At 35.8% G+C, this 15,453-nt stretch overlaps 1 protein-coding gene and 1 long non-coding RNA gene across 5 annotated transcripts in view; one reads left to right on the top strand and one right to left on the bottom strand.

The window, feature by feature from the left end:
- Positions 1–8,069, bottom strand: part of LOC134756004 (odorant receptor 7a-like) — a 154,779-nt gene extending 146,710 nt beyond the window's left edge. The window contains exons 1-4 of one of the 4 annotated variants that reach the window (XM_063692769.1): positions 7,057–8,065; positions 5,245–5,344; positions 5,038–5,139; positions 437–592 (exon numbers count right to left, since the gene is read on the bottom strand). In XM_063692769.1, the coding sequence (XP_063548839.1) occupies positions 437–592; positions 5,038–5,139; positions 5,245–5,344; positions 7,057–7,829 (1,131 nt within the window). In that variant the 5' untranslated portion in view covers positions 7,830–8,065. Of the gene's footprint in view, positions 1–436; positions 593–5,037; positions 5,140–5,244; positions 5,345–7,056 lie in introns of all 4 variants that reach the window. The other 3 variants (XM_063692772.1, XM_063692770.1, XM_063692771.1) reach the window with 3 other exon arrangements.
- The window catches only part of LOC134756031 (uncharacterized), a 473,838-nt gene that overhangs the window by 357,410 nt on the left and 100,975 nt on the right, over positions 1–15,453 (top strand). The gene's annotated exons all lie outside the window — the stretch shown is intronic.

Genomic DNA, 15,453 nt, shown 5'->3' with positions numbered 1-15,453 from the left:
TGATGATTAGAATTAACCTGATGATGAGTATGTGTACAAATAAAGACGTATTTTTATGAGCTGTTTTTTTGCATGTTGCACTTTCCTCGCTATAGTGAGGTGAAAAGTTTTGTGTTACACACGGGTGCAAATGTATTTAAACTTCTCGTGTGTTGAAACACTCGCTACGCTCACGATTCTATTTTAGAACCACTAGCTTCGCTCGTGGTTCAACTATAGAATCCTTTCGCTTGCTCGGGTTTCAATTCCATACTCGCCGGTAAAATACAACTTTGCACGCTTGTATAACAAATAACTATAGTTTATCTTTCTAAAGTTTAATTTGAATGAAAGTAAAGTATTCAGTGAAGAACTGCGATATTTTTACTCCATTCTGGACGTGCAAGTTCGAAAGATCTGGTAAATTCTGGTAAAATATAAACTATTTTCAACTCACAGAAGTGAAAGTGGTAAGCGAAAGTGGAAACATTTTCCCGGCCGTTATTGAGACAGGTTTGTTGGCTCGCTCCACGAAGAGCCGCAGACTGCTCTTAAAGTAGCGAGACTTAGCGGTCCAGTCGCAATCGTACACGGCCTGGGATAGCTGTTGACTCTAAAATAAAAGGGTTTATTTGTATATGGCGATGTTTTAAGTAGATAAGAACAAAGTGAACTCGAATGTAAACGACTGTAAAGTGCTTCTAGTTTTGTTGTTGCTTTGTTGTCTACGTGTAGCCGGTATGGTCTAAACGAACACTTAATCCATACAACGGTACAACCCAAGAGTAAGTACGTAGATGAGATTACATTTGATTAGAATTTTTTGTGCTGTTAAAGGTGCCATTTAAATCGCAGCGGCAAAACAGCTTGCATTCGCGGTCGAGTGTCGACCGCAGTGACATTAGGGGAAAGTCCCCGAGTGCCTTTTTGAAGAAAATAAAAATAATATGAGACAAGCACAGCTGTAGTCCAACTAGAAAGTAAAGGAGAACCTTTTCAAATATTACGAGGTAAGGCAAGGAGATTCCCCTCAACAAAACTCTTTTGCTCGGTTCTTGAATCCATATTCAGAAAGCTGAACTGGGAGGAATATGGGATAAACATAAATGGCAGCAGGCTGAACCTGGTTTTGCTGACGAGTCTGATGACCTGATACTCTTTGCAAAAAACCCAACTACACTCCAAATTATGCTGCAACAATGGTCACTGAAAGCGCGAAAGCAGGCCTCTCCATCAACTTAAGCAAAACAGAGGTGATGAGAAACAAAGATTACCACCCAATAATTATAATAGTTGACGGAAATGAAATAGAATATCTGTCTCGGTTAAGTGATATCACCAGAAGATAAAATGCTCAAAGAACTAGACAGAAGGATTAATAAATAATAATACATGGAACAAATACTGGGAGGCGATTTTTAAATTACGATAGCTCGATTTCGTCACTCCAAAAATCGGTGCAAAACGGCAAAATGCAATTTTTTTAAATACGAGCGATAGAAATTTGGAATCTAGTGGTGTTGACCACTCTTTTTAAATTCTGTTAGTAGAAAATATTGTCTTCGGTTACCGCGATAGTTACTCATGAAATAAAACTATGAAAACGGATTATATCGCGTATATTGAATTTATAATACATCCCGACGTTTCGAACTCTCTACAGCGTTCGTGGTCAACGGGTGACTGAGGAAAAATTACAAAGTGCAAAAATACCGACATACTAAAATAATGAACAATCATAGACTACAAACTTTAAGGCTGGTTGTACATGCAAAATCGGTTCATAAGGCTAGTTATACACTATAATTATTTTTCAAGTAAAGATATATATATAAATACGCGATAAAAAAACTACGCCGGCTCCAACCCTACACCACGGACCCGAGAAGATTTAATTCCCTCCTAAATTGTAGGAGGGTATTCCAATTGACTGATGATGAGATCATGGTCAGTTTTGACGTTCAGTCGCTATTTACAAGCCTACCGGTACAAGACTGCATTGAAATTGTCAAGAAGAGGTTATGTGAGCAGAACATGTCAGAGGAATATGCTAAGCTGTTGGAACATTGCCTTACATCTGGCTACTTGTTATGGAATGGTGAATTCTACCTTCAAGTCGACGGCGTGGCCATGGGGTCTCCGGTGTCTCCAGTAGTCGCTGACATCTTTATGGAGGACTTCGAGGAGAGGACACTCTCATTGGCTCCTGTGCGACCGAAGATATTTAAAAGATACGTAGATGACACTTTTACTATACTTCCAAAAAGTAGTGTTTCAACTTTCTTGGATCACCTAAATTCCATCCATAGCAAAATAAAATTTACTATGGAGTTGGAAAAAGACTGTTCTCTCCCCTTCTTAGATGTATTGGTAAAAAGAAATCCTGATAACACCCTAGGTCGCACTGTGTATAGGAAACCTACTCATACTGATAGGTACTTAAATGGCAAATCGCATCACCATCCCAGTCAACTTGTTACAGTAGGCAAATCTTTGTTTCAGAGAGCCCAGAGGATATGTGATGACCAGCATCTGGCCGCGGAGCTCCAGCATGCCAGGCGCGCGCTCCAGGCAAACGAGCTCAGGATACCGCGGGTCAACCAGAGGTCCCACATTAAGATCCCCACAGTCGAGCGCAGGCCTGCCATTCTGCCTTTTGTCAGGGGGGTCACGGACAGGATCAGCGACATCTTGAAGCGTGCTTCTATAAAAACATATTTCAAGCCAATGAAGAAGATGTCACAATTCCTGAGGCCTGTAAAATGCAATACCCCTCTACAGACTGCAGGAGTGTACAGGCTGGACTGTGAGTGTGGCCTATCATATGTCGGGCAGACGAAACGGAGCATTTCCACTCGGGTGAAGGAACACATAGCTGATGTCAAGCACCGTCGACCTAGGTCTGCTGTGTGTGAGCATGTCATGGATAAAGCCAATCACTCAATCAAGTTTGATAAGCCTCTGGTTCTTGCCAAGGAGAAGCGGTACATACCCAGAATGCTGCGCGAGGTCATTGAGATTAAGAAATATCCAAACTTTAATAGGGAAGATGGCTTTTGTCTACCACCAGCTTGGGATCCTGTAGTCCATCTGATAAAGGAGCAAGCGAGACATAGACTGTGAGACCTTAGTGTTGGATGATGCTGGACATTCGGATGTTTTGAAAAGATGTGTGTCATATTGGGATACCCTCCTACAATTTAGGAGGGAATTAAATCTTCTCGGGTCCGTGGTGTAGGGTTGGAGCCGGCGTAGTTTTTTTTATCGCGTATATATATATATATATCTTTACTTGAAAAATAATTATAGTGTATAACTAGCCTTATGAACCGATTTTGCATGTACAACCAGCCTTAAAGTTTGTAGTCTATGATTGTTCATTATTTTAGTATGTGGGTATTTTTGCACTTTGTAATTTTTCCTCAGTCACCCGTTGACCACGAACGCTGTAAAGAGTTCGAAACGTCGGGATGTATTATAAATTCAATATACGCGATATAATCCGTTTTCATAGTTTTATTTCTGTTAGTAGAATTTAAATGCCTAGTAGTGGAGATATTTTTGAACGAAATACACGAAATCGAGCTGTCGAAATTCACAAATCGGCCCCCAGGTCTATGAAAGAGATAATGAAAAACAAAAGTGTCCTAATGAAAATCAAATCCAAACTACAATATAGTATTGTTTGCAGACGATACCTCACTTATTTTCAAAGTCAAACGACAGCAACAAGCTTACAATGATATAAACGATGCTATTTCAGAAGTAGTAAATTGGTTCAATGTTAATAATTTATTGTTAAATGAGATAAAGACTAAATGTATTAAGTTTGTCACTAGTAGTCGTAAGGCATGTGCAAACAAGTGTCATTGTGAAGGACGAGGAATTGGAATTGGTTGATAGTACAGTTTTTCTTGGTATAACTTTAGATTCTAAACTCCAGTGGGGTCCCCATACGAGCGATAGAAATTTGGAATCTAGTGGTGTTGACCACTCTTTTTCAATTCTGTTAATAGAATTTAAATGCCTAGTAGTGGAGATATTATTGAACGAAATACACGAAATCGAGCTGTCGAAATTCACAAATCGGCCCCCAGGTCTATGAAAGAGATAATGAAAAACAAAAGTGTCCTAAGTAAGTGTATTAAGGTAATATTTGTAAAACTTGACTATTTAAAAGTGCTTGTTGCTAGGCCTATTTGAATAAAGTATATTTTGACTCTTTTGAATACCTGTCTACTGCTATGCTTGACATACGGTTGTGAAACATGGGCATGCACTAAGAAAAACATACAAAAGATTGCGGTTTGTCAACATGACATGGAAAGAAGCATGCTAGAAATAAGAATAAATGACAGATGGTGACTGACACCAATTAGGAAAAAACTAGTGTTGGCAACCATGGCGCCAAGCGCTGAACGCGCCACCTAGCGGCTCACAAAGACACTACGAGGAGCCGCTACAGCGCCATCTATCGGAGAGCTGCGTCATAGGCCCAGGTGGCCGCCGCCCCGTCTACCGACCGACTTCGGTGGGGATACTGAGCCGATAAAAGGGGCTGCACGACCTTCAGAGCTCTCTTGTTGCGGCGACTTTCGTTAGGGTTACTTGAATTGTACTCTATTACGTATTTTGTAATCAACTTGATTTAATAAAGTACCTATTTTAAAAGTCCAGTATTTATCTTCACTTATCGTTTACACTAGTTAGAGACGTAGCCAGAGAAATAAGAAAAAGAAACTGGAGGTGGACAGGTCACATGTCAGGATCAAAAATAGACATGGACACAAAATATAACCAATTGGTTCCCTACATACAGCAAGAGAGGTCAGGGACACCCGAAAATTAGATGGGAGGACGATTTCCCACCAAAGTGAATATTACGAACCGCTCGAAACAGAGAAGACTGAAAAGCTTTTGTCGGAAACCCCGACAACGTGACTAGTGAAAATTTAAAATCAATTATAAAGAAACAACAAAACTATAACTAAGTCAGTGATTAAAGGCTAATTGTATTGTATTGTCATTTTGGCTATGTAACCCTAAAAATATAGATACCTTATCCTGGATGCGAGTGCCGAACCAACAGGGTACCAAAATTTGAAGGATCATAATGAACATATATGATCCCAAAAATATGAAGTACTGCCATGGCGCCGGCTGTTGAGAAGAGCGAGAAATTGAGTAAAATTTACAATTTGATCGGTATACATACAGGCATAGACACATAGCGCATTATTTTGATTATTTTGATTATGTACTTACCAATGTAAATCTGAACAGGACGACGCAAATTATACAAGAAGCCACACCGAACTGCACGAACAATGTTATACTAAATACATCTTGGACCAAGTCACAGAACCTGTTTAAAAGTATAAAAATAAATTACTAATATAATATGGATTCTTCTGAAATAAATGATTATTCAATGTAATTATCAATTCATTTTTCAATTGTGTCCTCTGGAGTTGCAGGCGTACATAGGCTACGGAGACTGCTTAACACCAGGCGGGCCGTATGCTTGTTTGCCACCGACGTAGTAAAAAAAAATAAAAACATTGAATATATTTCAAAATTCTGAAATTATTTTTGACAAAATACTAATTATATTATTGTAAGAAATGTACAAATTGAAAAACTTTTATGAATAGCAATTTTCTTTAATATGCTCAGAATGTTTTGTTTAAATGAACAAGCAGTAAACCCTTTACGTTACTAAGTTGCAAAAGGAGATGCCTGATTCGTCTTTTCATAGATTTGGTTAAGGCTCGACCTACAAACCAACTCCTCAGGCATTCCCTTTCTTTTGCACGTTTCATCAATACTTTACAATTCAAGAAATTAGTAATGGAGACGTTTTCATGTCGAACTCATCTTCCAAAAACACCGGAACAATTTTCAGACCATTTTATAAAAACTACTTCATTCATCGATTATTGACAGTTTTTCAATCGTATTCCGCGCGTGACGAGCTCCGTCAAAATGTCTGCATGTGCTGTTTATGGGTGTAAAAAGCGATCAAATACATCAAATATACAAAAGGATGGAATATCGTTTGACAGTTAAATACATTTTTGCTTTGATTATAGCATATTACAACATGGAAACGAGGCATCTAGAATCGATTACAAAATCAGTTAAAAAAATCGCATACAATTCGTATTTGATTTTGACTGAAGTTTATTTTATTTTATTCATAATAACATGGAAAATACAATATGTGCACCATAATACAATGTTTCGCCAAACTCAAACGTCACCGTATTTAATGTTAATAAGGTAGTAGACCTTAAAATGTATGAAATTACAAGCAAATGTGAATTAAGTATTGTGGCCGGGTCTACCAGACTAAAATAGTGCTGAGTATTATTCTTTACGGTAAAATATCGATTAGAAATGAAATATTCTTTTGACATAAAATTATAGCATAACTAATTAATTGTATTCATAGTAAAATTCAACGGTGCCGCTATGTTTAACTAAAGAGTGGTACTTTCGGTAGTATTTCAATTATTGAAAAATACAACGCATGGTTTCCAAATTTTATTGTATTAGTATGTAGCTTAGTTTTTTCTTCCTTTCCTCTTGATATTGAAAAATGAGAAATGGGATATACTCGTAGTAGGTAGCAGCAGTAGCTTTATTTATAGTAAGCACCGTAATGGCTTATTTAATTTTGTAATCCAGTAAATTACTTGATATGTTTGTTAAACTATTCCACGAGTACCAAGTGGCGCTGTCTATGACGTCTAGAAAATTATATCGATACGATAATATCCAGACATTTGGAAGCCCTATTAATCGGTTCGATTACGCCTACACTTATCAGTGTAATGTGAAATTGTGTCCGCGTATAGTTTTTTCTGCATTAGTGTGCTAATTTAACTTAGTGTTGTTGTATTGTTTTAGTATGGGTGCGTCGTAACGAGAGGAAAAAATGTATTTGTAGTTAGTTTCTTAATATGTGTGCTACCTCGTCCCCCTCGAAAGAGGCAGAATTTTTTGTGAGGAAAGATGTAGCGATGCGTACTCCATTACTAATTCCTTCAAATCAATAATTATATTTTTACATACTGCCCCAATTCACCATAATGAATTATAGAATCGTTGAGTTTCTTTATGACATTTTCTTTCTCCGCTCGTTCCATAGAATCATCAGCTCGTGTAACTAATATTTGTTTTTTTTCGGTGACTCTTCGCAAATTATCGTCAAGTATATCCAATTGGGCAATGGCGTATATTAGTAAACCGAGAATAAATGTATCGATACTGATATTACAAAGCACTTGAGAATGCATGTAGAGGGCTTGAAACTCATATAAAGGGTAAATAAATTTTTGTTTAGTATCATCCGATAAAAATGAAAAATTGCATACAGGGAGTTCTAATTTTACATGTAAAATAAAATGCAGTAATATTGGTGGGAATATATGTGATAAATGAGCAGTTGCTGACACTGTTGCAACTATTTTAAAATATCTTACATTAAATTTTTTCGCTTTGTCGATTGCTTTTAAGCCATTTTCTGATTCAGGCTGAAACATATCACTCTCGAGCATACTCAAGATCATTAGAATTTTTTTGCGCATAAAAAGAAAAGTCAAAAACTTCGATGTCACAGCTATTTCAGAGAAGTAAAATATCATTTCATCTATAAACATATCTAATTGTCTCGGAAGGAAAATAAAATTTACTGTAGCTAATAAGTTATTTAAAAGAATGAACGCCGTGAAAAACATTTGATAGTAACGGTAATAAGATTGCATATCGTTTGGAGGCCAAACGGCAAGTAACTTCCAAAATTTCATATTAACTTTGAAGCAATCTATTTGCCTTAACGGCCTCATTTTGGGCGTAAACTTTTATTTTTTATTTAAATAATATGTAGGGCCGTCTTAACAGTCAGAAATGTTTCCACAGACTATTGAGTCGACATTCTGTGGGTGGCTTAAGTACATTTAAACCTCAAAGGTTTGTAAAAGCTTGTGATTAGACAAATTGTCCTATGGAACTGTTTCTTAATTGAAAGGAGTTAAGCGTTATTAACCGGGCACTTAGACCACCTGCTGAATTTCCCTTTACGCAAAAACTAGCTACTGCTTCCGACTCCGCCCGCAAAATCATCATTGTATACTTAAGATATAAGGTCAATTCGGGAAAGACCTTTATAGGGCAAGAACTGTCGTATTTATATACGTTCGTCGCTTAGACATAGTCAGAAAGAGCTTTACTCCTTCGCTCTAATGACTTTCTATTAAGTAGAGTCTGGCTAAGTAGGGTACAGGATAGTTGCTTGCGATATTTAGAGGATAGAGCATAAAGCTCTGCATAATCAAAGATTAAAAATGGTCACGACACTGATGAAACAATTCACGATGTATGTAGGTAGACCTACTTGCATATTCTTATTACGAAATAATCATATTTTGAATTTATTACACTACTTTCTAATTCCATTTTTTTAAATGTATCCACTTTACAACTTTTTCTTTCATAATATATAATCGTTGAATATGTTCGCGAAATCCTCAAAGGAAAATTTTCATATAACGAAGTAAGTAAAAATGCTAGTAATATGGGTTAATTGCGGGCAGGCCGTTTAAATGAGATGCAATTAGTGGAGTTGAATATGCTCTAATTAACAAATGGCTATAAGCCGCCATTTACCATTAAAAAGTTCGAATTAAGCATCGTAGTTTAATTTGGCTTTTACTGAAAACGTTTTTAGGCTAATGAGGGATCAAGCTAAAAAAAGTGCAAAAAGTAGGTCTGTCCACTAGAGCTTCTAAAAAGTAGAATATTCTAGTAAAAATCATCATGTGAATGTACACATACATACATACAGAAATCCTACGTAGGGTTACTTCTCAGGAAAGCTCTAACGTTAATATTTTTTTAAATGAACAAAAGATTAAATAAAAACATCTTACAATAACTTAGTAAGTAAACAGAATGCAGGTAAAAACTTTTAAAAAAATGTTACATTATTGAACAATGTATGTAAAGTACCGGAAACGCAGAAACCGGGATAAACATTGACAATTTTGATAATTCGATTACCTACCCCCCTTTTGAAAATGGCATAAGTATCAACTTTCACGGTAGGTAAACAAAACCCATGAGACCATCCATAATTTTGAATTACACTCGATTTTCTCACGAGTTGTAACAAAAGTCACACAAATAAATAAAACGTCTCGTTCGTAGCATCGAAAACCACCATTTAATTTTTTATACATTGGTATTGGATTGGACAGAAAAACCAATCTCCAGTATTTGGGTGCAATTTGCAATCAGTCGCCGTCAATTTCAGTGCAAATAATGCACGTAATGACGGGTTTCGGTTTATACAAAACATGTCGGTAGACTCGGTAGTTTATACGTGCACGAAATCTTATTGTGCTGTTAGGTAGTAAACGATAGATATGAAGTTGAACATAGCTTTATAATCTTAATATATTATTATTTTTGTGCTATTCGCGAAGAGACTACTTAAAAGTTTTAAAACTTTTCATATACTAGCTGAAGTACCCTGCTTCGCTCAGGGAGTTGACGTGAGATTGTGTGGTAGTTGTAATGAAAGGATAAACTTTAAAATATGTATAAGAGGTACAATTTTTATATTAAAAATATATCGTAACTTAAATACCTACTTACCTCTATTTACAATACTTGTTTATTAACAACATTTCATGTCGTTGTAAGTATATGTATAAGCCCCGAGGTATATAGGTATGTATTTCCCGAACATTCCACAACATTCTAGAATATTCCGGGATGTTCCCGAATATTCGAACCCCACGACGGATCTAGAATAGAATAGAATAGAATATTTATTTGCTTGAATACGTAACAATCAGATCTTATAAAATAGTTGGACGCAGTATTCAGTCGACACAACATCAACATGCAAAATATTTACATAATGGTACAATAAGGTACATTTATTAATTACTAACATGCAATCATTAAAACACTATCATAATAAAACAATGTCAATGAAATTAAATAAATAAAAAAAGAGAGAATTATGGTACATTAGTCAAAAGTAAAATAAAATAAAATAAATTACATATGTCAAATAAAAAAACTGTCATTTTAAATATTACGTTTTAAATTTTAAATAATCCTTAACACTATAAAAGCAATGTTCATGTGGCCATTCAGTTAATTTTATTTTAAATACGTTTCCTTTCAACATTCTCAGCTCTATAGGGAGGTTATTGTATATTACAACACACATATTAAAAGCATTTCTCCTATATATATCAGAGGTACAGGCTGGCTGGTATAGTAGATGTTGGTACTGAGCCCGGAGTTGTCTTGCGAACATTTCCTCGCGCTTTATAAAGTACTCCGGGTGGTTTATTGTAAAAATACATAGTTTTAAAATGTACATACAGGCTAGGGGGAGAATGTGAAACTTTTGGAAAAGAGGTCTGCACGTGTCATCATATTTAACGCCACCCAATGCTCGTATACAATATTTCTGGACCATAAATGCCCTCTGGACCTCAACAGAATTACCCCACAGTAGCAGGCCGTAATTAAGGGTAGATGACACATATCCATGGTAAGCTGCTAACGCGGCCCGAGTGGAAATTGTATTTTTAAGATTTCTCAGGGCAAAAACAAATCGCGCTAGTTTAGAACACACTGCGTCGATATGATGTTTCCAGTTTAAATGTTCATCAATAATTATGCCTAAGAATTTGGCACTATGAGATTCTACAATTGGAGTATTATTAAGATTAATATTTAGATTCACAGTTAAATTCGAATTATGATGATGAAATTGTGTAAACAGAGTTTTATTAACATTAATATTTAGGTCATTACATTCTATCCATGTATTAACATCTGCTAATGCTTTATTTATGTCCGATTCATAAGTATTCACGTCAGTTCCTTTTACTATTAAGGTAGTATCATCGGCAAAAATTATACACCTTTGCGATGTTGATTGTGGAAGATCATTTATGTATAATAAGAACAACAAAGGGCCTAAATTACTTCCTTGTGGCACCCCTGTCTCATTGACACGACACTGAGATCTAAACTTTCTCTTTAAAAGATTGTTCCCTTCTGTGACTATTCTCGCAATTTCCGTGCACTGTGTTCGGTTGGTCAGGTAACTTTTCATCCAATCTAGAACATTACCTCTGATACCAAGGCATTCAAGCTTGGAAAGGAGTTTCGAGTGATTTACACAGTCAAAAGCTTTGCTCATGTCAAGAAATATACATTTCACTGGTAATTTGTCATTAGTAGCCTCTGATATGTCCTTGATTAATTCGAAGCAGGCCAGTTCAGTTGACCGCTCCTTTCGAAAACCAAATTGGTCGGGTGATACAATATTATACAAAGTTAAGTAATCAGTTAGTCTCACAAACATAGCCTTCTCCATAATCTTTGAAATAACGGGTTAAGGTTAGGCTAGTTAAGGTTAATGTTAATATTAATATTAACCGAAAAAAATCGTAAAATTATTATTATGTGTGTATGTCACAATATGGGACCTGTCTTGAAATAAATCCTAATCATTCATTCATTCATTCATTAATCTTCACGCTAATCTGTGGCATAAGCCATGATAGTACGTCGGTTTTTGGTCTGGAAGTCTTCTGGAAATCGATTTTCGCTCATGTCGTCGCAAATATGGGCATATTTGGTATCAGTGCATTCAGTGTGATGTCCTGAACACAAATATATGAGATGACAAGCGCGAAAGTGGTGGAGGTAGTTGCTGTGACGTCAAAAAGTACAAAGTTTTTTACTATTTTTTTAATCATACCATGTAGGGTATCAAATGAAAGGGCTTTGTGAGTAAATCACAAATATATTACATATTGTAACATTTTCACTGCTTCGTCTAACAAATAATTAGAAAACGTTCAAAAATTTCACAATCCACAGTTGACTTTGAACTGCTCTAAATTGAAAATGACTGAATGAATCATTCCAATAAAAAGCACTAATATTTGTAAATTACTCTTCAATTATACCGTCAAACGGGGGAATTATAGACAGGTTTCATTTCAAGTTCACAGGCAAAAAAATAAAAAAACATTTGAATTATAGCATTAACAATCTCGTTGCTGTTCGTAGACTGAAGTTCCCTAGTTATATTTTGCTTTAAAAATTTTGGTATAATACCAACGTATATGCAAATAGTTTATTTTATTTTAATATTTATGTGTCTATCCCAAGTTAGAAAATGGAGGGGGGTAAGCTTTAGACACCAACGTTTTGGTGAGATTTTTCGAAGTAAGTCTGCTAATTTGTTGGGACTGTTTTGACGTTATAAAAAAATATACTAAGCAAGTTAAGTAAGGGCGCGTTCACATTGAACACGTTTATTGGAAAAAATACGACAACAATAAATTATCGTCTCGAATTTTTTTTTACGTTAAATATTTAATGAAAAAAAAAAAATTTTAGCGACATATGTGTACTTCTTAGGTATCTGCAACATCGCAGTTCTTTTAATATGTACCTTCACCCAAAGTGAACACACCTTTACTAAATTTAGATTTTTTTCGTGAAGGTAAGGCATTACTGGGGAAATATGAATGTCAAACTGTCGACGAAAAAGTAAGTTTAGGTAAACGGGTATACTTACACATTAAGAATAATGAGATACAAAAGTCGTGACATACACTGTTTTACAGCACAATAAAATCACCAGTTTTAAAGCACTTAAAAAATATTTTTTAAAGAGAAATTGTGATAGAAACAAGCAATTTTTACGGTACCTGTATGAACCTGTTGTTCCTGCGGGTGAGTTGACAGTAAATTAACCAACCTATCACTAACGGTTTTGCCAGTATAGGTAGATAATTAAATTTCCTACTACGCTTTGTCTCATTATATGCACCAGTCTATAATTCCCCCGTATGACGGTATTTATGTAAACAAGCATATTAGATTGTATTTCTAAAATAGTAGGTTTTACATAGCTTATCACTATCCATTGCTTGTTTATTATTTATTCTATTTGAAAGTACTGGCAATAATAGAAAATCGCTTTGTTAAATGGAATACATTAAAATTGTCAGTTTAAAGAATGCTTTAAATTCGAATTAAATATGAATACTGCGAGCATTTATGTAAAATTCACGTCGAACGGGCCAACGCACGCTTTACTACAAGCCAAATTAATGTAAACCGTACCTTTACTTATTCATGTAATTACAATTCAATGGTATGAATTTTATCAGGTGCATAGCTGACAATAAAGTCACACGCGTTACATTAAGCAATATTCTGGTGAAATGAACCAATTCCGTTCTGTTCCAAAACATACTGAATTTTGAGACACCTCGACAGCTGGAATTAGATCTCGCTACACTGATACTTATGTATATTGTCAAAAGGTAGCGATATGTGTAAGGTAAGGTGTGTAAGTATCCTAAAATAGTCTACATTTTCTGATTTTCTCCAAAAGACACCAAACAGTGCCAATTGATGCACCTGTCTTCCTACGAATAAAAGGGGTGTGTGTCGTTGAAACTGGTGTGTAGATAAACCCTTCTTATCCTAGCTCGGTATGTAAGTTTTGTTCCTTGCGTAAAGCGAGCCCCGAAGGCTTCGTTACGACGCCGACGGGGATGATCCGCTTCCCGACGGGAACTCATTCGTTCCTTGCTTGTCTATTATTTTACAAAACAACAGTCCGAGAAATTTATAGAATTTAAAAAAGATCTATTTTCTCTGTGGAAAATACACATACAAAATAAATGCTTGATTGTTTGTGAAGCTGCAAAAGCATTATTTTATTGTGCATTCTTGAAAATCATTCTTTATTAATATTTGCGTATGATTAACAATGCAACGGCAAGATTAACCGATTCACGGCAAGATGGTCGGATTCCATTAGACAAGCATGTGGTTCCATGCAGAGGGCAGCCCACATAGCCCTTGATCGCGTTAAATGGAGGGATATAGTTCTTGGTCACGATCCTCAGTCATGAGGGAACGACGAAGAAGAAGAAGAAGAATGATTAACAATTAACATTTATTACTTTTAGGCATTGAGTGGAGTGGGAGAGGCATACCGCGTGCAGCTTGCAAGTCGACAAATACCCTCTTTCGAGCTAATCTTCGGTGAATGATGAGACTAAAGAAAATTTCGATTCCTTACGCTTTTTTTTTGACATGGAAATTAGAGTCGGCCGGACAATTTCCCGGCCCTATTACTCTTTGCCCTAGATATTCCTTACGCTCTGTGTGGCTGCAAAGTATATACTACTTACATACAGAGTGAAGTTAAAGATGCACAAAGTTTTTGCGAATTTCTAACTCCGATTCTGTTTATTAAATTTATTGCATGTTTCCTGGTTTTTATAAGAGTATTTACTTACATGCAATGAATCTAGAAGAAATTAGACAGAGTAAAAAGGAAGCATTTCTGTAAATTATCAAGTAGAACAAAAACCATTTAAAATAATTACCTCGTATATTTGACTTAACTCTGACAGTGCTTTTTAGATCCTGGAAGGAACGAAGCAGATATCCATTTTTTTTCTTGAACCTATTATAACTTCTAATAAGTTCGTCATTTTAACAAAATAAAAAATAAACCGGACAAGTGCGAGTCGGACTCGCCTACCGAGGGTTCCGTACTTTTTATTTGTTGTTGTAGCGGCAACAGTAATACATCATCTGTGAAAATTTCAACTGTCTAAGTATCACGGTTCATGAGATACAGCCACACAGACACACAGCGGAGTGACAGACGGACAGCGGAGACTTAGTAATAGGGTCCCATTTTTACCCTTTGGTTACGGAACCCTAAAAAGGTGTATTATTTGTACCTGTAACCTGAACACATATATCCAACACGCTTCCCGCGTGCACCACATCCGCAGCCCTAACCGTAGAATAGGTACGAGTACACGAAGCTTTAGAACAGTTCTAGCTGCGAGTTTTAAATATTAATTCTCGTTTTCCGCCTTGATCAAGAAAGCCGAGTAGAACAGATAATTTGAATTTTTAAACAGTTTGCAGTGGATGATTAATCCGAGTTGCCCGCCAGGGATTCCGTTTAATGAACGATTCAAAAATAATGGCATTGCCATTTGTACTTTTACCTGAAGTCAATAACCTCGCCTGCTGTTTCCTAATTTAGTAATTTAACAGTTTTAGTGGTGACTGTAACAATTATTTAACGTTAAACGATTATAATTATCTAATATTATTTTGTTAGGTTTTGTATTATTCATTTTAATTTTATGAACATTTTAAGCTAAGTATTCTGTATACTATGTTATTTTTTAGTTGTCTTTACGGTTATACAAAATACAAACGACTTTCTTTCGGTTAAGAAATTCTGCAAAAAGCATAATCTTGCTACAGTCCATTGTACGACTAATAAATAAAGAATCGTTTGTGTTCAGGTACTTACATTAGGTATGTATGGTATACATAGTTATAAAATACATGTTAGTAATAGAGGGTCCCGTTTTTACC

Source organism: Cydia strobilella, chromosome 3 (genome assembly GCF_947568885.1).
Source record: "Cydia strobilella chromosome 3, ilCydStro3.1, whole genome shotgun sequence".
Taxonomy (NCBI): Eukaryota; Metazoa; Arthropoda; class Insecta; order Lepidoptera; family Tortricidae; genus Cydia; species Cydia strobilella.
The sequence above is the reverse complement of the archived record's forward strand: the minus strand, read 5'-3'. Positions and strand labels throughout refer to the sequence as shown.